The 23,997-nt window shown below is 39.9% G+C and overlaps 1 protein-coding gene across 4 annotated transcripts in view; it reads right to left on the reverse strand.

The window, feature by feature from the left end:
* Positions 1 to 369: 369 nt before the first annotated feature.
* Positions 370 to 23,997, reverse strand: part of ofcc1 (orofacial cleft 1 candidate 1) — a 97,889-nt gene continuing 74,261 nt past the window's right edge. For 3 of the 4 annotated variants that reach the window (XM_008438696.3, XM_081601506.1, XM_081601505.1), the window contains 3 exons: positions 17,655 to 17,855; positions 11,857 to 11,998; positions 8,610 to 11,744 (listed from right to left, as the gene is read on the reverse strand). In XM_008438696.3, coding sequence (XP_008436918.2) covers positions 11,668 to 11,744; positions 11,857 to 11,998; positions 17,655 to 17,855 — 420 coding nt within the window. In that variant the 3' untranslated portion in view covers positions 8,610 to 11,667. Of the gene's footprint in view, positions 3,302 to 8,609; positions 11,745 to 11,856; positions 11,999 to 17,654; positions 17,856 to 23,997 lie in introns of those variants that run through there. The other variant, XM_081601504.1, reaches the window with a different exon arrangement.

Here is a 23,997-nt window from a genome sequence, read left to right on the forward strand (position 1 = left end):
ATAAGAGTCCAGACTAGCCTTGACTCTTCACACAACCTTTCCTACTGAAGACTTTTCCTACTTTGAAAATGCATCGTTTTACTGCAAATTATAACCATAAAAGAGCCTCAGATCCCCCATTCTGCTAAATTAATAGAATTACGCAAAAAATGTAATGATGGCAATTAAGTCTTGAAAATGCAAATTTTATAGTCAAGGACGATTACCTCATTTATAGCGTGTGCTGGAATGATGCCAGACGAAGGTAATTTAGATCCCGGTTGCTCACGGTTACATCATGATGAATATGAGACAAGAAGGGGCTCATCTTGTACCTCTAGTCACCCAACTCAATCAAACTGGGAGGCGGGGGGCAGCGTTTGGGCGTGGGGTGGGCGGGGGTGAGAGATGTGGAACACGTATGCTGTCAGGAAAGACTCTATCCCGGGAAAAAGATGCATACATCAGTAGTTAATGGGACTGGAGGAGGAATAAGGACGCAAACTCGCATGTTGTCTTTCAAACACTGGAATGTGAAACATCTGGAAGAGGCGCGCCACACTGGATTAAACAAAGTCTTTTATTTTACTATATACTCTGGTTTTTATGACCACATGGGTTGGAAAGCAAGTTTGATAAAACTCTTGCTAAATGACACTATGTGGCCTTTCAACTTTTCATTTATATTCAAGTGTTTTTCTTACCTGTTTGCACATTTGACTGAGAAAATTACTCAGTTAATTATTTGAGAAGGCAGAAATGTCCAGCATGAATCTTTTACTGGGATCTGCTGTGTGCCATTAGCTTGCCATTTCACTTTAGTACTGCCTCCCTTAAAATGGATCATTTGGATTAGTTCAGATTTTTTTTAATTTAAATGACATTGTTATTGTAAGAAATAAATGCTTCACCTGTAATTGAAAATTGACATATACATTTTGAAAAAAAGATGAATAACTCCTCTGAGCCAGGGTATGCTAACAGCTTAAGAGTTGATTTTATAAAAAAAAAATCAAAACTTTATCTTTATATCAATCCATGTGACTCTATATTAGAGGATATTAGGCTTTTACATTTTCCAGAGGCCATCGGCAAAGTTACTTCTGCTAGTCGACGTCTGTGTTTACCAAGGATACTGGTCCTATTACTCAGTTCGTTTTCCTGATTGAGTTCAACTGGAACGCTTTAGGACAATTACAAGACCTGGACAATCTGATACCTGAATCTACAAGTTTAGTCAAATTTTGAGCAAACTGAGAAGTCGCAGGTGACGTGGCAGATTCATACAACCAGAATCAACCAACTCAACTTCAGTATACAAACACTGATATTGTTTGGCTAAGGAAGTCGTGAGAAATTTAAGAATATGACGTTAAAGTGCAGATGTCTATTTATGTAATATGTAGTGTTGCATGTAAACATTTTCAGTTTGAGGTGGTTGAAAATAAAAGCCAAAATGAAATGTGGGGTTGTCTTGTCTGATAAGCAGTCTTCGGCTGCTCTGTGACTTTATTAACTTTTTTTAAAATTTTTTTTTACAAACTCATAGCAAAACGGCATTTAGGAAATCTATTACTGCTAATAATTGTGTGCAGCCCAGGAATCCCATTAACAGCTGTTTTAGAAAGATTCTTCATGGGGGACCGTTTTCTTTGAAACCCCTGCTTTGTTTCTCTCCAAAAAGCAACACGTATATTTACTTGGTCAATCCCACTGATATAAAATGCTTCCCATGTATTAGACATATGTTCTCACGTCCAGTAATTGACATTTACTCCACTGTCAGACTTATTTAATTGTAAAAACAAAAAAAGGAACATTGTCGAAAAAAAATACAAAACAAAACAGAACGAAAAGACATTTCCTTCTTGTTTCTTTTAAAATCGGAGAGCCATTTAACAAACATTTCACCCAGCAGGCTTGGCTATTACACAGCCTATTGACATACATTGCACCCAGGCTGGACTCTTTTTCAACGCCATCCATCGGTCACGCAGATTGTCCCCTGGCAGGCAGAGGGCCGGTGACGTTAATGGAAATGGGGCTATGCTGGGAGCATAGAGCCTGGAGAAGCCTGGATGATCCCTCAGGCCATGGCTGCCACGGGATGAAATAGAGAGACTATTACAGCAGAGTTGTAAAGCCCCACACGCTCCACGCACTATCATAATAGAATATTGATTCTATCAGATGCCAGGCCCCGGCCTGTCCCTGCAATGAAGGAAAGAGCAGTAAAGGTCATTGTGTAAAAGGATAGAATGAGGGAGAGAGACAGAAGAGCAAAGAGGCGAAAGGAGAAAGGGAATATCTGGGGAGAGAAGAGAAAGTTGACCATTCCTGTTTTGTACTTCTGCAGTAATGGAACATGTAAGTGCAGGAAGATGAATGCAGGATTACAGGATTCATAAAAAATAATAAAAAAGAGAGGCTGATTTAAGTCTTGTTCAATAAGTTTAATAAATCTCATTTTTGTTGTTCTGTTGAACTCTCTTTTCTTCTCCCCCCCTTCGTCCCCACCACTGCATCTGTCTCCACAGCCATAAGTAACAGGGAAGCAATTTCAACCATTAATTGTTGATCAAGACGGTTGGGAAAAGCGCCAAAGGAAAAGGATGACAAATAAGCACCCACCATGCGAACAGCAGTACAAATTACACCACAAGCAGGAGACGTTTATGCTTGATTGGAGCAATTTAATGTTTTCGCTCCAAAAAAAAAAAAAGAAAAAAAAAAAAAAAAAAGGAAAAAGCCCTCAAATCCTGGGAGGACAGTTAAGGAAATGACTTTTTAATCATCCAAGGAGCCTCTGCGTCTTGTCTTTCCTGATGGCACCATATTGAAGACTTAGAGACATCAGGAGTAGGACTTTACTAATGGAGAGCCGAGAGTGTGAGAATCAAAACTTACTGCCCAGACTTTGCTTTAATATTCTCTCATCATGTGTAGATTACCCCCGTAAAGCAAAATGCCACACCAAAGACACTTTCCAACCTCAAAAACCTGCAGAACATCCAAACATGTCTTTATTGAAACCTACATAAATCTCGTCAGGAACTGTTCTTGAGAGTACCTGGATAATTACTATTTTTTTAAGAATAATACTCATCTTTGGACAAATTTGGGAGATCCTTGTCTTATCCTCTAGCAGTAACAAACTTGATTGAATGAAAATAAGTTAAATGTAAAGCAACAACAGCTGGATTAGGCATTTGGGAGTGCCAAGCGTGTGGAAAACATCAATCGGTCCATCTTTTTTCAACACTCGCTCATCCTGCCGAACTTGGTCATGGAGCGAGGGGCGGGGCGGCGCTCTGGGCAGGTGCTGGGGAAACAATTGCATGGAAAAAAAAAGAGATTTTTTAACAACATTGTACCAGTTTATGTTCCGACGAGATTCATTAACCTCTCGTCAGCATCCATTTTGTGGATTGTTGGTCAATTTGTGGCGCAGACATATAAAAGGTGGAACATTTCCTCTTTTCCAGCTGCAATGGAGGGAACGCAGCTAGACCAGCTGCACTCTGCTGGATGATTGTTCAGCAGCGATCATTAAAACCAGAAAACAGCCTTGAACTTTCCGTCCTTTTCCTTCTTGTCTCTTCCTGCTATTATCGCTCAGTAGTTTTAGTCTCTCTGACACAAGTGATCTGGATTTTCACTAGGTCACAACACAATTTGTGCTTATTTTCTTATTTTGGAAATCCATACGTTTGGGAAAATTGTAATTTAATGCCGTTCTGTGTTTCTACTGTATTTGTGCAGGTGTTGGAAAGGAAGTCCACCTCTGGCCATTTGATCTGAGTAAAAACGGTTAGGACTTGGGATTACACTGAAAAAGTATTTAATGTTGATTTGATTTTTTTTTTTTTTTTTTTGCTTTTGAAATATGTAGCCTAATATATAAACATAAATGAATATAAGTTCACTTTTTCGGAAAAAACAAAACAGAAAGCCATGCTTATTGCCTTCAAGCATCACACTGTGTAACCACGTCAGACAAGGCATATGTTTAACCGTGCAACAACATTAGAATTGACTAATCTTTGTTGTGACATTACGGCCCATGTATAAACTTAATGATGAATTCTGTTTTTTTTCCCAGGCCACTGGAAAATATATTCATGAAGTCTCAATGTCCGACGAAACCAGTCATCTTTTAAGCAGAGCTTTGACTGTGACATGCTATTCCTCATTTCCATTACAGGGGAGGCTTTATTTTAGTCAAATAAAAATCCATTTTTCTTGCTCTACTTCTTTTTTTTTTTTTTTCCCCCTCTTCTCCTCCGAATTCACTCTTAGCCCCAGTAATTGAACAGTAGTTGTTGAGGGCCCCAGCAAATGAAACTGCCATTGTAGCATCAAAAATAATCAATTTGATGAGTCTTGTATATACTCCCATACTCAACGTAATGTGATATTGATTCGCGCTCTGATATAGTACTCCTCTCGCGCACCAGAATGATTATTGGCTTTTGACAAATTCCATTGCAATATTTTATTTCACCCTCCCTCTCGGCCCAGCTGCCTCTTTTGTCTCGGAGCGCTGCTGCAAAAAAAGCCCTCAGCTCCACTTCCCCTCTACAGCCGGCAGACTTTATATATTCGCAACCCACTTGAACAATAAAAAAAAAAAAAAAAAAAAAAAAAACACCCTCTCGCCTCACTTGCTAGTCATCTAAAATCATCCGAGTTGATCCAATCAACTGGCGTCAAAGTGTTATATACGTAACTCGGTTTGCCTTTAAAAAGACATAGTTTCAAATCCGTTATCTCTTCGCTTTGCTTCATCAATTCATGCCCACCTTTGAGTTAACGTTTCCCCGTGTTGTAAGACATTGTGAATAGCTCCCTTGAAAATCTAATACATTATTTAAATCCAAATCACCCTGCCCTGTCCAACTATGTTATAGATGACAATAATGCTGCCTTGGTGTTTAACCCCCCGCCCCCCACGTTCCACACACACGCACACACACCATAGATTTGAACTTCCATTTCTTCAGCTCATGATCACTTGCTCACTGTAGCTACAACAATGAATCTAAGGATTGATGGGGACCATGAAAAAGGTGTGGACAGACCGATGGTGGGATCATGTGACGACGGGATAAGGAATAATAGATTCACGGGGAGATGAATGGGATTCGGGTGCGGAAACGCAAATGAAGGGAGGAGAAGGAGGGCCGGACGGTGGGGTGGCAGAGTGAGGGCGGCTGGGTGGGCCTCAGTGGCAAGATGGAAAGATGGCACACCTCAACACGCCAGGCCAGTTAGTATTGATTAGCGCGCGTAATAAAGAAAGCGAGAGACCTGGCTCCTGAGAGGACACGGCTCTCTTGGCGTCTGCTTTAACAAGGAATGCATTTGTATGTGTATACGTGCGTGAATACACGCGTGTGCGTGTGTGTGAGAGATCTAAAGCCATTAAATATGCCAATGCCTGCATTTTACTCACTGAAATGCCAAGGGGTGTCTACTGAAATGAATAAAAGAACAAGTACACCGTGCGCGTCTGTGTCAGTGTACAGCCTGTGCACGCAAGAGAGAGTGTGTGCGTGTGCGTGTGTGTGTGTGCCTGCTGCGGGCTGCAACCCCAGCATGAAAACACTTCATGCACACACAACAAGGGCCCACTCATGGAAAAATCAATACGATGGTGATAGAAATATGCTTGAATGTTCTCTAGGTGAGAGATTGATCTGAGCTCTACAGAGAATTTGTCCAAAACCAAATAATGGTTAAGGGCCAGCGACCTCCAGATCTCCACAGAAAACAATAATTAGAACCACACTGTGTGAGCCCACACTAAGCATATTAAGGCCAGAGTCAATGAAGGCTAAATGCTAACATAGCAAAGGTTGTGTTTCGATATGAGTGGAAAGAGAGAGAGAGAGAAGCTTTTAACAATTATGTTTACACCGTGTTTCAGCTTTTATCTTTGTCCATTTAAGAAAAGGTAGTCCATTTGTTTACTAGACAATTTCTCTAGTTTACCAGTTACTCCTCTATTTGCACTGTGTTTACTTATTGTTTACTGTTCGTTTTATTGTTTAGTCTAATTGATATGTGTGTGACATGAAGAAACATATGTGTATATTTCTCTTCATGTACTATTCAACTGCATATTTGGAAAGTATTTATACGCACATTAGTAATTTGTAGAATTAGGTTTATTGGCATGGCAGCTATAATATCCTTCTTTTATTGCAATTGCTGACCAGCTTTTTGCATGTTTCCAATAATATTTTGACAATTACATTTTTTGGTGGTAAACCACAAGTTATAGAGGGTAGAGATCCTGATCTTTACCCTTCACCCTGGCAACTTATTGGTTGTGCTAGTGTCCATTTTTGTCCCTTATATGAGGAGAAATGAAAATCCTATTTATCCAGTAATAGAAAAAGGAGACAACATTTTCCCACTGAAGCAAGGGTTAAACAATAATTCAAACATTCCAGATTGCTTGAACAAAATTCAGATTTCTTAATTAGTTCATAATCTAAAAGCAGTAAATGAACATTTACATGGAAGGACTGACAGAACGACTTGATCTCACCTATGAAATCTATTATCAGCCCAAACATGTTTTGAGTGATGAGTCTCCTACAGGAAACAACAGCTGTATGTGCAAATCATGCATATAAATCAATTACAGAGGCCCTATGTACTTTAAATGCACCCATTAATTAAGCAATGTCAGACACAATGAACCGTGAAGTTCATTACATTTTTAGCATTCAGACCCAGGATTATTTGAAGACTGCATGAGAGGAGAGGAAGATGGGTTTACCTAATGATCACAACTATAGCTCAAAGTCGGGCAGATGCCAGCAGAAATGTAAGGAACGCTTTTTTACGAGAGGAGGCAGCAGAACAGAGGGCTGTCTTGGCAATCTGCAACACGCAAGAGAAAATGTGATCAAAAGGTAAGCAAGGAATTACAACAACTAGCCGTTTTCTCTTTCAACTTCTGCCTCAGAGGAGCTACTCGCGATTCGCACTTGATCAATTTGATGGGAACGTTAGCATTTTCTCAGAACCAGATTTTCCGTTGCTGATTTGGATTAAGCATCCGGCACGAGTGGAGAGAAGAAACGGCTCCTTTGTTGGACGCTTTATGGAGTTGTGCACAGATTTCCAACTTAATAAAAATCATTTGTCTACTTAAAGTGGTTCAAAAAGAATGACGTTATTTTAGAAACTAACCCATATTAAAAGAAGCTACAAAACAGATCCTTCATAAAAAAAAAAAAATAATAATAATTTTCACTTTACGCCATTTAATGTATAGTCTGCAGTCTATGTAGCATAAATGGATTTTTACGGTAAGGTTAGTTGGGTTTCATCATATTTCATGTCCTGTCTGATACTAGTGTCGAGTTTCTCAGGTAGCTACATTAATCTCAGCATTATCTGCTTTTATCCCTGCCTATGGTGGAGCAGAATCAGAGCATGATGCTGCCTCCACCATGCACCATTGTGTTGTTTCAGCTGAACCTATTAGCAACATCACTAATACCTGGTAAATAAGCAACCCATGACAATCTCAAAGTTACTCAGAAAAGCGTTTTTTGGAGACCCTAAAGACCAAATGGAGGTTTAAGTCATCCATTCTGCTGATTAAATTTTCAAGTATTTGTTGGATTGACCACTAAAATCTCCATCTCTGCTGAGACAGATGTTCCCTGGACTCTAGAGTGCAGTGTAGCATATAAAGGAGTAGCTGCTATGAAAAGGTAAACGGTGTGAAGAGTCACACTGTGGATATACAACTAAAATACCTATTTTTAGATATTTTATTTAACTGTATAAGTATATTTCAATAGTGCAAACTTTGTATTCATGAAATCTTCTCAAAAATCAGCTGTAACTATGAGCTGTTCTTCCAAAAAGAGCAACATGCAGAGTTGTTGCTAAGAGTATTTGGTTCAAGTATTTTTTTTAAGACAACGGGAGAGTTTGTGGGTAAGGGTGGGTGGGTGGTGGTGGGTGTGGGGGGCCCGCAGAGAGACGAAGCTTGGCCCAGCTGCCTGGCATTAAGCAATGACCTCTGCATAATGAAAGATGGCGAAAACATTTCCCACTCATTACAAGGTTCCACACTGTGACAAGATTTGCATATTCATATTTTTTTTCCCTTCACCCCCATTGCCCCTTTTCACTGCAAATTGTTATTATTGTTTTTTTTTTTCTGTGAGCAGGACATCTGCCTCCCCTGGCCGATCTCTGGTAGAGGGAAAAAAAAAAAAATGTGTGTAAATGTAACGTCTCTATATAGATGCCACAAAAATATAGCGCGGTGTCGTCGTCGCTCCCTGCAGCCGCGCGCTGTTTTCTTCGACTTAAGCACCAGTTCGGGGTCAGTGGAGAGGAATACAGGTTTGACAAATAAACCCGATGGAGAATTTAAATTTGCTTTGATTTTTATTGAACGGTATGTCGCTATGATACTCGTATTCTGGTGCAAGGAAAGGAGTGTTGACCTTTTTCAGTAAATTAATTTGGCCCAACTTGCAATAAGTAGGCAACTGTTAAAAATATATATATATTTTTATTATATTAAAAATTTATGTTGACATATACTACATGCTACCATGTTTTTTTTAAAGGTTCTTTTATGTATGAACCAATTCCTTAAGGGTTTTTTATTGATCAAAAAGTTGCCAAAACGCATAGTTATATTTCAGCTTCAAATAAAAAAAGTCTGACATGTTAGCAAAAAGTGCAACAGCGTTCCCAATCAAAAGAAATACAGAACAGAAGTGTTTGCCCTTAAAACAATCGTAGAAGGTTTGAAATTAATAATAATAATAATAAAAAAAAGAAACACACACACACAGGATGAAAAGTATGAGTTGAAATTCCATCTATTTAGTTGGGCAACTTTAATTCAACTGAATCAGTCTGAGCCGGAGCCGCCAACCTTGCCCGGAGACTCGCCGATCCCAACGAGAAGCGTAACGATCACCGTAGCACTTCTGAATACAAGCTGTTTTATGTGAACACCTCGAGCTGAGGGCTACATAAATATAGAATTAGTCAAAGTGTTATTTTTTTCTTCTTCTCCTTTTTATGTTTTATTTTACCCCCCCCCACCCCTTCTTTCCTCACTCTCCAGAAAGATCCCCAGGTTCGGGCTGGCTCCGAGCGTATGCGGGCACCTACTTCAAAAAGTTGCAGCTCCCATATGATAGCTCTGCAAAAAGGTTTTCTTTTAACTTAAATCAGCAAATGTGTGGCGCGCAGACCTAGCGGCGTGTTTTTTTCTCCCTCAGAAATAATTTCTCCCAGGGATCAATTTGAAATTTAAATTGCACCGAAAGTGGTGTTTGTCATTAACAATCAAATATTTGAACCTGTGAATTACCTTTGGCCCCCTCTTTCCCCCCACCCCTGCTCTTCCCTCAGTTTTGAACAAATTGCATGGGGCATTGTTTTGATGATTGTGAATAAAGAAAGATGGCGATTCTCTCACAAAATATAAAATGGGAAAGACGGCAGAGGGGAAATAACATCAAAGACGTTGCATGAAAGAAATGAACACGACAATCAAATATTTTTGTTGTGTTGAATAACTAAAATAAATATATCATGTTGCCCCTTTTACATAGAAGAATAGTGCAAGTGAAAATAACCCGCTAGTTTGAGTAAACTGGTAAAATCACGAAGGTAGAGTATTTAGAGAAAGGGAAAGCTTCATGTCATCTCTGAAAGGGAGGATTTCTGCTTAATCTTCATTAGAGGATTGATTGAATTGGGGGTGTAGCACTGTCACTGTTAATAGAGTCATTCCTAACTAGACTAACTGGCTCTGGCTAATGTCACACAAACAAGAGGGCAAGATGAATACATATATATGATTTCACAAACATCTTAGAGTTGCAATCATAATATATTTCAATTGTATAGCGATTTTCTAAATACTTTGTAGCCAATACAAAGCATTTCCTTTATTCTGTAACGTGCCTTGTGCAAGCATTCATTCAGTTTGAACTCTATATTTTTCCATGTTGCAATGTTCAAATACTCTGTTCTGTTTTTACATGGAACAGGGACACAAGATCATCTGTGGCTAAAAATAATTTACAATCCGTGTCAATCTCAATCCACCGTCTCCACGGTGACACGTGGCATTGGCGGCATTAAGATGTTGGGATGCTTTTGTTCAACCTGGGATGCAAATTAAAGCACAATCTTCATCCTGGAACTTGGGCTCACCTTCAAGCAGGCCAGTTACTCAAAACATAACAACCAGAGCTATTTTTTGATGTTCAATTTAACACATTTTTTTGTTTTTGGGTTTCTTTTCCTCTCCTTTAAGGCTGTGAAGGCCCAACTGCCTTTCGGAGCTGAATGGATATTGAATATATCCGAGTGTGCTGTGCTGTGTGTGTCCATATGCACTGTCCCTGGCACCCCGGGGCCACAGCTATGATGGTTTAAACATGGAGGTGAGCGGCAACTTCAAGGCCAAAGTAAGGCATATTCTTGATAATGATGAGCACAAATGGCCGCTATGACCATTCGGCGAGACCCCGAACTTGATCCATAATGGCCAGCCATAAAGGGGAAATCATCATCAATGAAAATGACAGGTTATTAAGATCAGATTTTAGAGGGGCGATGGCTTTAGTGTGATAGGTTAGCCATCCATAAAAAAGCTCTGAACGACATCAGTCGTGCTCCCCATCATCCTGCGCCCTGCGCCAGAGACACATGCTAATAAGCTCACAACCTTTAATTAAGCAATATGTGTAAGTAGGCGGCCATTACAGCCTGATTTGTGAGCCAGTTCATTACACTAAGCACCGGCCAGCAGACACATATTCAATACAAATCAAGCTGGCCTGAAAATTATCCTGTTTAATGTGAGGCCAAAATTGATATTTTATCACTTGTCTTCTGATTAGTGACTTTAGGAATCTTCATATTTCATTCAGCCGAGGCAGTGTGCGATAGCTGACAACCTGAGATTGTCAGGGAGTTGTTGAAGTGTTTATTGACGTCGTTAGGTCACAGATGACTTGTCGGTTGTGTTTGTCTGCAAAGGATCTCGGAGACAAAACGTTGCAACCCACAGCATCACGAAATGTGCTCAAGAAAGTGTTACTCATATGTTTTTCAGGGGAGATTTCTACATTTGGTCCTAAATTGGATCTAGGATCTCTACTCGACTCCCTGCCTGAACGCATCTACACATATCGACTGTTTTAATTTCGTCAGCAGTACAGTCACAATTTGCTGAGCCTGTTTTTCATGATTATTACTGAACGAAATTTTGTTGATACAAAAAGTATTGATTTTTCCTAAGAATCTTCAAGAGTTCCTTAATATTCATATTACCACCTTTGTGTCGCTGTCATGTACGGTGATCAAACAGTTCTCATTAAATGTCACAAAGTTCAAAGGAAAGTAAAACGTTTATGAAGTTGAGAGTAATTTTTTTTCTTGTTACCACAAGATTGGCATCCAAACGACTACAACCCAAACAATCACCAAGTCATGTGTAAAAAAAAAAAAAACTAAAAAAAAACTGAGTAAACATGCCAACATTAGCCTAGCTATAGTTAGCATACAAATGTTTTTGTAATAAACAGCTGTTGCTATCTAGAAACACTGAAATTGCTGTGTCAAAAATGTCACTGACTAATGTGTCAGAACAGTCAAATCTTTACGTGGTCTTCGTTGCTACTGAGTGAGGTCTGGCAGTCTTGCAAAACTCGAGCCACATCCACTTCCTGCTATCGGCTCCACACGGTTGGACCCTAAAGGGCAGAGAACGTTTACAGCAATATGGCTAAGACTTTGACTTAAATGAGTTGTATCTGATTAACAATAAAGTTTACATGTCAGGAAAAGTATCAAAGTAACACTTACGGCCAAACAGTTTTTTGCGTTTCCGTAGCTGGAGGGAGATGCTGGCACTTGCCTTGTCCTCTCTTTGACAGGATGAGCTCTGATCCAGGCAACAAGGCACCTCCTTGGTTGCATTGTCCAAGCCATATAGTTCACCAGTCACCTTCAGAAAACAAAAAGGACCACTGCTATATTGCTTCTTATGATCATCTAGACGGCTTGATCAAAAAATTCTCCAAAACGTCTTTTTTTGCAGCACTGGGAATACATTTAAATGGAGCTGAGCTATAATCCAAACTCTACTGGGAGCAGATGTTAAATTTCGCCTCATTTATCAGATTGCCAGACCACAAAAGTGACTCATTATTTCAGAGGACTCGTATACTATGCTTGAGAATATATTGGTGGCGTCACCCAGACCACTGCATCTGATGCTTTATGCTGCACTTGCTGATTTAAGGAGAGGAAGTGACTAAAACACTTGATTTTAATACACTTTATGGGTGACCCAATGTAGACAATATACCGTATGTTACTCAGGACCTACTACAAGATCTACTTGGGTACAGATATAGGAAATCCCACTGAAATCTCTCTAGTAGCCCTAATAAAAACTTATTTTTACAGCATTTTGTTTGAGATTTTAACTTTATTAAAACATAGGTAACCCATCTGAGCTACATATAATATAAACAATCAACTATAGGAGGAAAAGAGGGACATAAAAAAAAAAAAGGTTCCACCAATTTCTCTGCGACGTTAAACCAGTATAAAGTTGTCTGATAATTACATGTCGTATGCTTCCCAGAAGTTTTCCCGTCAAACAGACATGGCTGCTAGGGAGGCATCAGTCTCCTGATGCAACATACTGCGATGAGCCAAGGACATTCCTTTATCTCTTTCCAAGTGTATTTTCATTGCACACACACACACACACACGCGCGCGCGCATGCACACGCACACAGAGAGAGAGAGAGAGACAATACAGAGCACACTAACTTCCTGTGCAAATCAAATTCATATTTCTGACGGTCACCGTCGACCTCACGGCAATGAAGCATCGGCCCTAAGCCTCCAAAGTGGCAATCAAACATGCAGCAGAGTAATTACAAGAAGAGGGGGGGAAGACGGAGAATTGATGCAGTTTGTCAATTAATGTTGCTGCAAGGTGTTTCTGTGAAAGGTTAACTTCTTCATATTCTCTGCATGCTAAATTAGGTCAATATTGGTCCAGTGGAGAGACGTCGTCATTTGAAGACGGACAGTAGGCTGAGTCATGCCATTTTGTTTTTTCTTCAAAAAAGAAACAAAGCAAAACAAAACACAATAATGGCAGATTTAATGGAATATTATGATGAAATCTAAGCTACTCTTCTATATATATATATTTTTCAAAATATTGCTACTGCATAATGATCCTCACCAAATCTGTTTTCTTTGTAGTCTTAAAAATCTGCTACCTACATGGACGATAACCTCTCCTAATTGCATCACAACACTTTCACCCCTGCTGAAGCTAAGACAATTACATGTCAGCTAATAAAATCTTACTCTTAAATAAACTGCACACCTTTTGTTTCTGCGACTGAGCGAATCCACAAGAAGGAGACGCGAAAAAAAAAAGAAAGAAAAGCACCAGAAAAAAAAATTGCAGAGAAAAGTTCTTTTATTTATTCAAGTCGCTGGAGATGCTCATCATCAGCGCTTTTTCCGAGCCATAAATAATTTGCAGAGAGAGGTAATATTCAAGCTGGCAGAGCCTTAGTTGTGCATCTTTAATGGAAGTTTTACAGAAGCTGAGCCAGTTCTTGCATATGCTGCTGTCACCCATATGGAGGAAAAGGAGACAAAAGGAGCACAGTTGGCTTGTCCTATCTTTTTATAAGTCCGCCGACACTTAAATGCTAGCCTCGGAGAAAAAGCGGCACAGGGGGACATAAACCCACTGTGGTTTTAGGAGGGAAGATAATGACTTTCCTGCATTAATTTCTTCATCAGCCATCTTGTTTCTACAGACAGAGTGGTTATGAGTCCTTCTCTGAAGGTCCTAGCTTATATGGATGCCTTCCCGTGCATAATTTTGGCCCTAACGGTTGTTGTCGACAGCACATTTTGCGAGTCGGCAGCTGTGGAACATCTGTTTATAGGTAATGAGTATTTGGAAAGCTACACCTCACTTTACCTTTAATGGCTTTTATTGGAGCGCACTGATGGAAAAGGAGCTTTAACTTCTTGTTTTGTTGGGATTCAGCGAGAAGATTCTCTCAGTAGGGTCAGAAACACACACACACACACGCACACGCACACACACACACGCACCTGCCTCTGGCTACAGACTCAGTGAAGGCACATGATGGATCATTAATATTAACTTTTTAAAACAGAATTCAACATGCAAGTCAATAAAGAGTTCATTATTGTTATAGTTTTGACTAAACATTCTCAACGGCAACTTTACTATATTTCAACTAATTGCAAAGGATGCGGCACAAACAACTTTCAGGCAACATGAAATGTTTCACAACTGCTGAATAAACACATTTTTATTTATTTATTTATTTATTTTTATTTTACCGACTTCTGACTTTTGTTGTCTTTCACTCCCAAATGAACAGTTTTTGATCTGGCTTCATTTCACTAGCTCCAGGCACTAAGAACCTGCTTTTTTTTTTTTTTTTTTTACTGTGTACACTTAAAGTGCAGATCTGGGTGTGATTTGGAGTCCTGCTGGCCTTAAACTCTGTGGTCATGTTAGACTCAGTGAAACAAGTTCTTCAGGGCACCTCTGCCCAAACAAACAGAACTCCTTCAAGGAAATAAGTCATTTCTAAACACTTGCTCAGTAACTGAAAAGGCGAGATGATCATTTAACTTCTAAAAATGAGAATATTGGTCATATTATCAACGCAGTCCAATTAGAAAATTGTGAAAGTGTTCATACAAACTCCCCCCCCCTGTGTGTGATTTGTTCTCGGTATAAATAACAGCTGTTCTGTGAAGATTTCAGAAGCCTGTTTGAGAATATGTTTGGATCATTATGGAGAGAAAATAACACCAAAATGGCCAGAAAATTAAAGAGATGTTTAAATCACGGTTAGGCTATAATAGAACATTGTAATATTTAATCATCACCTGTATCACTGTGATCCATAATGTAGACAGACATATGGCCCAACTACAAGTCTACAAAGACATTTCTGTCTCTACACTGACAGGTCTGACTGGGAAACGTTTGAATCAGAAGACCAGCCCAGTGATTTCCATCCATTCTGACAGAGCTTCAATTGTTTTGCAAAGAAGAAAGGGCAAGAAATTAGAAATATCTTAAAACCTGCAGGGTTTTCAGGTTATGTCTCTGAATACAATTAAAAAGCTTAGAATGTCTATATAATTTTTTTTTTTAGTTTTACTTTATCACACAAATGTTCTATGAAATATGTTGAGGTTTGTAGACTTAAAAACAAAATGAACATATAAACTTTTTAAAGGCAAAAGACACATAGATGTGTTAAATGAACAAAATAGACATATTGTGAAATTCTGGACATTGGCGAGTCAACTTTAAAACATAATTTTTTTTGGTAATGTGCCTGCCTTGTGGTATTTGTTCTCACCTGCCTCCTTTTTTATTTATCATGTGAGCTTGATAAATACCAACCTTTTTCTTTGAAGCGCATGCTGCTGCCAGAATTAAACATAGGCCGCTAATAAAATCAGCTGAAGAGTTCTTACAATTGCCTTTGGCGATTCCTGCATCCATGCATACACCCAGTCTATATATTTAGGACTAGATCACTTTTGAATATGCGAAGTGAGGACCTGTGCTTTCAGGCGGAAGAGATCGGTTTTACGTGATGTGCTGCTTGGCGGCGTTATCGCTCCTCTCCACCAGCTGGTGAGAAACGATGCCGTCAGCATCGCTTGCTACCTAGAAGCCTTCGCCTGCGAACAGGTGAAAAGCGCAGACCAAAGCGACGTGAAGTGCGCCGGGAAGGAGAGAAAGATGAGCAACACAAAGAGCGCGAAATAATTTTCCGCGGACGGCGACGTCAACGTGTGGCTTCTGTGAATTCTGACTTTGAATGCAGAAGTCCATTGTCATAAACTTTATTTTTCTCCACAAAGAAAAGATGTTGTGATCAATGTTTTTATCGCTAGGAATTAGTGGTAACATCTGTTTGTGTGCTTGCAAAAAGTTAATTGCTTTTGCCGTTTCGTTTGTTTTTGCAATGTGTCTATTTTCAGTGATGAACAATCCTCCTTGTTATGTCGTTTACCTTGCACAAGTCTATAGGCTATGCACACACAAACAGGCCAGCATCGAGACACCAGAAACAGATACACCACCATCATGTTTTGTTAAATAAGCTCATTTATCTGGTGGCTTATGATTGAGGACCATTAGGACATAACAGAGCCTCAGAGCTAATTGTTGGCACATCAAGCATTTTCTCTCCTCACTTCTTTGACATTTCAACTTTAAAATATTAATTTTGTTGAGACAATCCAGGTTGCTCGGGGTGTGACAGAATGATTGAGGACTGAATAATACATTCCTGCTTCAGCAGCAGCTCTTTCCACAGATTTTGAGCAACTTTCGAGTATGTAAGTAAATTGTGTTTATTATTTATATAGCCCTTTTCACAGACAGAAATATAAAAAAAGTGCTTTGCAGTATATTACAAAACACCACATACAGTGACAGTTAAAAAAAAACATAATAAAATAAGGAAGGGTGAAGAGAATGCAGTACCAAAAAGTCTTCAAAAAGAAATCCTCCTTTTGAGAAATTAAATGTTGAATTCGATCAGAAAAAGTTGAGCATCTTTCAATATATTTTCTATGCTTGCTCCACGTTGTGGGGACATTGGAAGAGAGACAGGGACAGACAGCCAGTCCACCGCAGGGCAACACAGAGCCACACATGACAAAAACATGACTATGTACCAAAAAACATGGACATATACACTCAGACTCAAGGGCATCAAGTGACCAAACAACATTACTTGCACATTTTGGAACCATGGGAGGTAGCCAGAGTACCCAGAGAGTACACACACACATGCATGGGCGGACGTTCAAAGTCCATGCAGACAGATTTCATTCCAGGTTTCAAATCCAGGAAGCTTCAAGGCGACGGTGCTAATAACTGTGCCATCATGGAGACCCACTCATCAGAATGAGAAATCTCGTGTTTTTTTTTGTGTGTGCGTGTAGAAAACCCCCCCACAAAAATAAAGCGGTGTTCTTTGAGCTGATAATTTTGCGTTGCATAAACCACTGTTGGTTTGTATCACAACGTGCTGCAAAATTTAAGCTATTTCTGGTACTGCATAGTTTAGATGTCTGATACTCATCGTTGCCTTAATTTAATGATTCCTCACTGCATAAACATTCACTTGGAGTCGTCTTCCCATTGTATTGAGATAGTACATAGAGTTTTGTTGTTGCCACAACCCGCGTCAAATAAGGTATGATGGCTTCACAAAACAAAAAGGGATGTTGTTTTTAGTGTCCACCTGCTGAAATAGACTTTCTAAATCATTGTAATTTAAAAATCTATTACAATGGGAAGACCCAAACTCATGATTTTTACTGTAACTTACCACAAACTTTGTCCTTTTAATGATTCATGTGAAGTTTCTGATCCGTGGAGATGCTTATGATTTGCATGTATTATTAATATTTTTTCTTTTGTTCGCATCTCTTTTTTGTTTCTTTTCTTCCAACGAGCACCAGACATGCAAATAATTCTGCTTGGAAAATGGATAAGTTTCCCAAAGAATAATTAAAAAAAAAACCCTCTTCTTTAATCTCACCTCAATGATAGCCCCATCAGGTTGTCGGAGGAAGTGTCTGTATCTTTGTTTTAGCCCACTCAGGTACAGAGTTTGGATTACGACATGAGTGCTGGTCTCGCTCTCTGGTGGCAAACCGTCCGCAGTGTGAGGCTCATCACCGGGGGCAGCGGCGCTGGAGAGAGAGTCCTCTGCTGTCCAGATAGAGTCATAAACCGCCACCTGCTCACCACAGGCAAAATGAGAGAAATATGGATGGCACTGTTTAAGTCAGATACTGATAAGTTTCTTTTTTAGTTTTTTTTTATTACAATAGAGAAATGAAATGATTCCAAAACAAAGCACACAATAAGGGAGTCCTAAGGGAACTGAAGGGTAGCAGGTATAGGGACAGGCTGCGTTCATGATCATGTGAGCGGTATAATCCAGATTACCGCTTTGTTCATGACTCCACTCTGTGTGTGTTTGTGTGTGGGGCTTACACACCTGTAATGTGCTGCTCTTCCATATCAGGGTGAGACATGGGAGCCAGCGGGGCATGTAACATGTTATATAGGTCATGTAACTCGAAGTCATCCATGTGTGAAGATCATGGAAGCTCATTCCCCTCTGTGAAAGTGTTTATGGCTGAAGGCTGGAATGTTGATTTATCAGATCTCTTATACATCAAATCAAAGAATTGGAAAAATATAGGTTTACAAAAGACAATGTACAATATCCAGCTAGAAAGGAAAGTAATTGCGCTCTGCGTTTTCACATCTTAAGACTTGCAGTGCCTTTTCAAAACATTCCCATTGCTCTAATTGTTTAACCTCCTCACAACTATGACCTTTAAATAACGTTAGAAGGACTTTATATGATAAACCAAGAGAAGCTCAAACAGTTTGAGACTGGGTAGTCAAAATTTTATGACCACCATGTTATCAATTGGAGTTTGGTAGAACTTTGTATGAGCCATCAAGACCACCTATTGCAGCTCTGGTTGTATGTTTAGGGTCATCTGAGGGATTAAAATGAACAAACTTTCAAAACAAAACCATCAGGAATCTTATAACTAAGGAATAACATGAATATGAAAAACACAAAACAAAGAGAAAACACAAGATAAAAGATCATCACATGAAATTCCAATCCAAAAAAAAACACATTGAAGTTTGTGGTTGTGACGTGATAATGATCAGGAGGTATGGATACTTTTGCAATCCACCGTCAAAGCCATTAAGTGAATTTCAATGAAGCAGCAGGCTCACAGTAGTGAACGCTACACACACACACACACACACGCACACCCACGCACACGCGCGCGCACACCCACACACACGCACACACACACAGTCAAGAGTCATAAAGAGAAGAAAGTTCTTCAAGGTGACCCCCTAATTGGCTGTGTAATTATGATTCGTTTAAAAATACAGAGAAAGAAAAAAAAGGTAAACTCATTCAGCGGGCCATGAGTGGCAGGGTCAAACTGAAGGAGGGGCGGCGTATCAATGTCACCCTCATACTTATAAACGCAAACACAACTCTAGGCACTTCGCTGAGAAAACAGTGGAAGCCATTACCAAAGTTGTAATTAGAGACATAGCATAAAGAGCAAGGCAGACACCCCAGTAAGTAGAAAGGCCCTCATTGTCAAAGTGTCAAAGAGGCACAAAAGCAAATAAGAAAAAGACTGAAGCATACAATGTAAGAGAGAAAGGGAGAGAGAAAAAAAGGAGAGAGAGAGAGCATGTTTGGTCTAGGGATACAGGAATGCATCTCTTCCGTTCCAATTTAGACTCTCATTAGAGAAATCGCCTCAACTGCGCTTTGCTTCAAGCTTGGCCTCAGCCCACACTAGTGGTAACTGATTACTTGAATTTCTTAAGTAATCAGCACCTCTGCAAGGCAGTAATCAGTCTGTTTGGATAGCGTGTGTACGTTGATGTTTTCTTTTTCGCCCTCTCTCACTCTCTCAGAGAGCGAGAAAGCTGGATTTCTTCCAATACAGTCATGTTCTTATTTGTGTAGGAGCGTGTACTACACTGTATTTGAAAGACTGTCCTAATACCAGATTCACAGGTATCTGGCAATATTTCATTAAGACCTGACACCTGTATGAAATTTGGATCTGGTTACATTACAACTCGAACAACAAAACGTCTGAGTTAGAACTTATTTGTGTAGACTCCATTTGTATAATATTGGTACCAAAAGGACACAAAATGGGTTGCAAAGATGGAATGGGGACCCATTATCCAGTTTGAGCTGCTTTTCTTAATATCAGTTTAAAAACCCAGCTAACACCTGCAATCTAACTTATAGATTTTGTAGTCCTGTAACATGTGGATCATTGCAATATTCATCAAGAAATAGTCACGCGAGTTCTGGTAGTAAGTAAGTTAAAAAACAATGTGATATCATCTCCCTGCCATGTGCATATCATGTGAGACTTTGCAGAGAATCTACTTAGCAGCAATGTTTTTCTATTGGTCCAGGGGTCCAACTTTGAAAAAAAATGCTCTAATACATAAACCTTCAAGTTGAAATGGTCTGTTCTCACAACTTACCTTGCATTTATATAGTGCAACGGATTGTTAGAGTTACGTAACATAAAGGTCTGATACATACAGTACTAGTTTTCTGGTTGAGGATGTCATTAAAAAAAAGAGACAATTATCTAAACAAATTGTAAAAGAAAACATCTTTCCCCTCCACTGGTCACATGTGTGGTTGTGACTCAGTTATGGCCCTTCACCAGACTTCTGAAAACCAAGCTGTACAGTGATGATAGAAACACTATGCATCCCGAGTCTATGCTATACGTCACTTTGGTTAAACACACCTGCTCAAATTCTCTGTTGTGATTGAGCAAGAGTATGTATTTTGGCTTGCATGGAAATAGGTTTGTTTTATGTTAGCCATGCTACCATCCTACACTAATTAGCACGTGAAATCAAGTTGACAAGATTAGACAAAAGCTTGAAAAGGTGTTTGTGTGTTCTGTTTGGATGATGCCATTTCATGCAATGCACCATGGCTCTCAGGAAGCATCACCGCTGAGACACAAAAAGGAAAGAGCATTAGAAGAGGCCTGTCTGCTCAGCACTACTCTGTTCTGGTCTGTTGTGTTACGTTATGGTGCTAGTCTGGCTTCTAGCCCCAGCTTGAGTGCTCTCTCCACTCCACCATTGTTCCATTTGATAGCACTAAGTGACTGATTTAGGTTCAATGCCTGCATGGAGCAGACAGGCCAGCTGTGGGTTAAGCAGATAGCATTCAAGTGAGTTAACCCAATTCAAACCCAATCAAGCCAGGATTTATTGTCGAGGTCTGTATTTAGAAATCTGATAGAGTCCACATCAGTCATTTGACTTGTATCAGGAAAGACGGGTCTTGTTTTCTTTTAGTGGAAGACTATAAATGGCAAACCATGTTTTCCAGCAGGGACATAAATTTTGAAATTTGCAGGCATTACCACAAATCAACATCGGAAGAGAAGGAGAGACACGGGATCAGGAAGTGGGGATAGTGCATCTGCTATGGTTCACCACAGAGTCTGTTTTTTTCTGGGGGAAGATACAATTTCACACCCACCATTCCATGTCACAGTGCAAATGATGAGGGGGGAAAAACTCAATCAGGCTGAATAAAAGAGCACAATTTTGACAATAGATCATGACTTGTCAATCATTTCAGTGTGGACAAATATTTCTGGGACAGTCCGTTTAAGTGAAGGACTGTTTTTGTAAGTTTGCTATTGTCCCAACAGTGCCTATGATGTGTCAAAAGGCTTTAGATTTATTTATTTTTTCCCAAACCTGGCCTTTACCTTCCCCGGTCTGTCTGGTGTGCTATTTGGTCTTTGCGATGCTGGAAGTTCAACAACGTTGTCTACCAAAGACTTTCACAGAACAGCTGAAATTTTTACTTGCATTACCCGGCAAATGTTTGAACTCAGTTATGTGACTAATGAGGGGAATTATTTTAGGGGTTCTAAGGCAAAGAGTGGTGAATGCTAATTCACTCCACACTTTTCAGATTTTTATTGTGAAAAATATTTTTCTATTTTCTCATATTCTCATCTTACCACTTGAAAATAAAATATGTGCTGTATCGCATTGTTATGTTGCACAAAATACATTAATGTTTTCAGTTGTAATCCAGGGCAGTATAGCTACTTTTACAAGGCAAATTGTCTGACACTTTGTGTCACGCCGGTTCTTAAGTGCATGTCTGCTATTGACTCTCATGGAAGAGCATTCTTTTTCTTTTTTTTTTTTCCACAGTGAATCCATCTGGCTTACCCTGCTGACAACCAAAGCAGTTCAACCTCAACCTAAGGACCTTGTTGTAAGCCTCGCTATTCTTCAGTGCTCAAAACAGTGTGTCAAAAAAAAAAGGGAAAAGGACCTTCGGGCAAATTAGAAAAAAAACATTCACCGTTAAGAGATGCAATTATTAATCTACCTTTTGGAATACTGACATGGACCAATCAGTGATTAATAAACACAAACAAACACAGCCCTAGGTAGAGTTAATTTTGTGAACTAAATATTAACATTTTATTGAGGAAAGTCTTGGCACACGTCAGCCAGTGTTTATGTTTTAAGACACATGTTTGCGCACATAGTCTGCGGCGTAAATTATGTTTGCCTGCTTGGTACTGAAAGGAGGCGAGATGGAGGAGTCTGCACCAGCAGGCGAGCTGGCTACTGTCCAGAACAGGAGCCTAAGGCACGGACAACAACAGGCTTGTCAACCCCTCTGATTGTTTAATGATTGATCCAAACTAGATAGCTGTCATAATCAGTTTACGCATGTTATTTTCCAAGATATACCTTGCCGTGTTTGATTTCGACTATTTGCATATTCCTCATGTTTCAGATGTTTTGACTCCCTAGCACAATAAGGTGGCACTCCGTCATCTGGGATCGTAAGATAAGAACAACCATAATAGCAGGTTTTCTGGTAGGAATAGTTTGCATTGTGTATCAGTTGCAGCCTGTGTTTTACGGCATGTTGTTATTTATCTAGCTCTCGATGGTAATTAGCCTAACAGAGCTTGTCTGGTGTGTGTGACTCGTACTGTGCATGTCTTCCTGCCTCCCAACTTTCCCTGCCTTCCCGTCGACCACTTGAAAACGAAGTGGCTGACCTTTCCCGGGTCCTGCCACCTGCATCTTTTCCAGCCATTTCCCAGCCCTCGCAAATTTACGCTGTGAGAAGGCAGGAGTTTTCTCCACTGACATGATCCTTTTTGGTTTGTAGTTCTGTCCCACTTGGCTTTAATTTACAGTGGGAAAATAATTAGAATCTCACTTTTGCAAAGAGTGGAGTGAAAATGTAAACAATGCTTCCCTGCGGGCGGGTGCTTCATCACTTTGACAGGTGCATTTGAATTTGCCTGGGTGGCGGACAGACTTGGTTATTTATGTGTCAGTCGCACATGAAAGCCCCGGCTGCGGCTGGAGTTGGGACTGACACCGTGGAAGGGGTTGAAACTCTGTGCAGTGGGTTTAGATTTGGGAGAATACAGGGAACGCTGCGAGGTTCCGAACTGGAAGGTTACAGCAGGGCTATTCCCCTTGGCAGTCAGACGAAGGCAAAAGGAAAAGGTAGGAAATGAAGTTGGAAACGAAGTTTTGGCTGTGATTTACTGTCATGAGGAGACATCTTGTGATGAAACAAAATATATATTACGAAATTATGTATAGAAATGATCTTACTAATTTAGTTATTTTAGAGGCAAAAACTAGGAAAACCTTGTGGTTGTGCTTAAAATGTATCTTTCTGAGCTTCATGAATGTGAATAACTTCATAAAAAGCACTTTGATATAAACTGTACCATCATAGTCATTACCACTGCTGTGTGTTTACGGTTATTCTAACGCTCAAAGACGGACCTCTGCTCCTGCATCAAGTCTTTTACAGCCTCTAACAGGTTTTCTTCCACGATTATCCTCTAACTTTTACAAAAGCATTTAAGGTTATCTTTGCACGTTTACAACTATGCCTATAAAGTGCAATAATATGCCAATGTTTCTGCAAATCACAAAACCAAAGGTGTCCCAGCGGGACACTTCCACAGACATAAAGAAGAAAAAGCTCAAAAAGGAGCATCGGTGATTGTTGTGAAGTGCGTGAAGAGGTAGGCTGAGTTGCTTCTTTTGTCCGCAGATATATGCACACACACACACACACAGGCACGCACACATAAAGTAGCACAGTAACACATGCTAACACACATATATCGAATCCCACAAAACAGACAAAGCCCCACACAGTGAGCCAACGCATGCGTGCATCTCCAGTGCCTGCGGGCGCTTGAAGCTGCAGAGCAGGGAGAGGGGGAAGGGGGGAGTGTAGAGGGCTGTGGGGTGAT

The sequence above is a fragment of the Poecilia reticulata genome, chromosome 20, assembly GCF_904066995.2.
Source record: "Poecilia reticulata chromosome 20, P_reticulata-male-v2, whole genome shotgun sequence".
Classification (NCBI taxonomy): domain Eukaryota; kingdom Metazoa; phylum Chordata; class Actinopteri; order Cyprinodontiformes; family Poeciliidae; genus Poecilia; species Poecilia reticulata.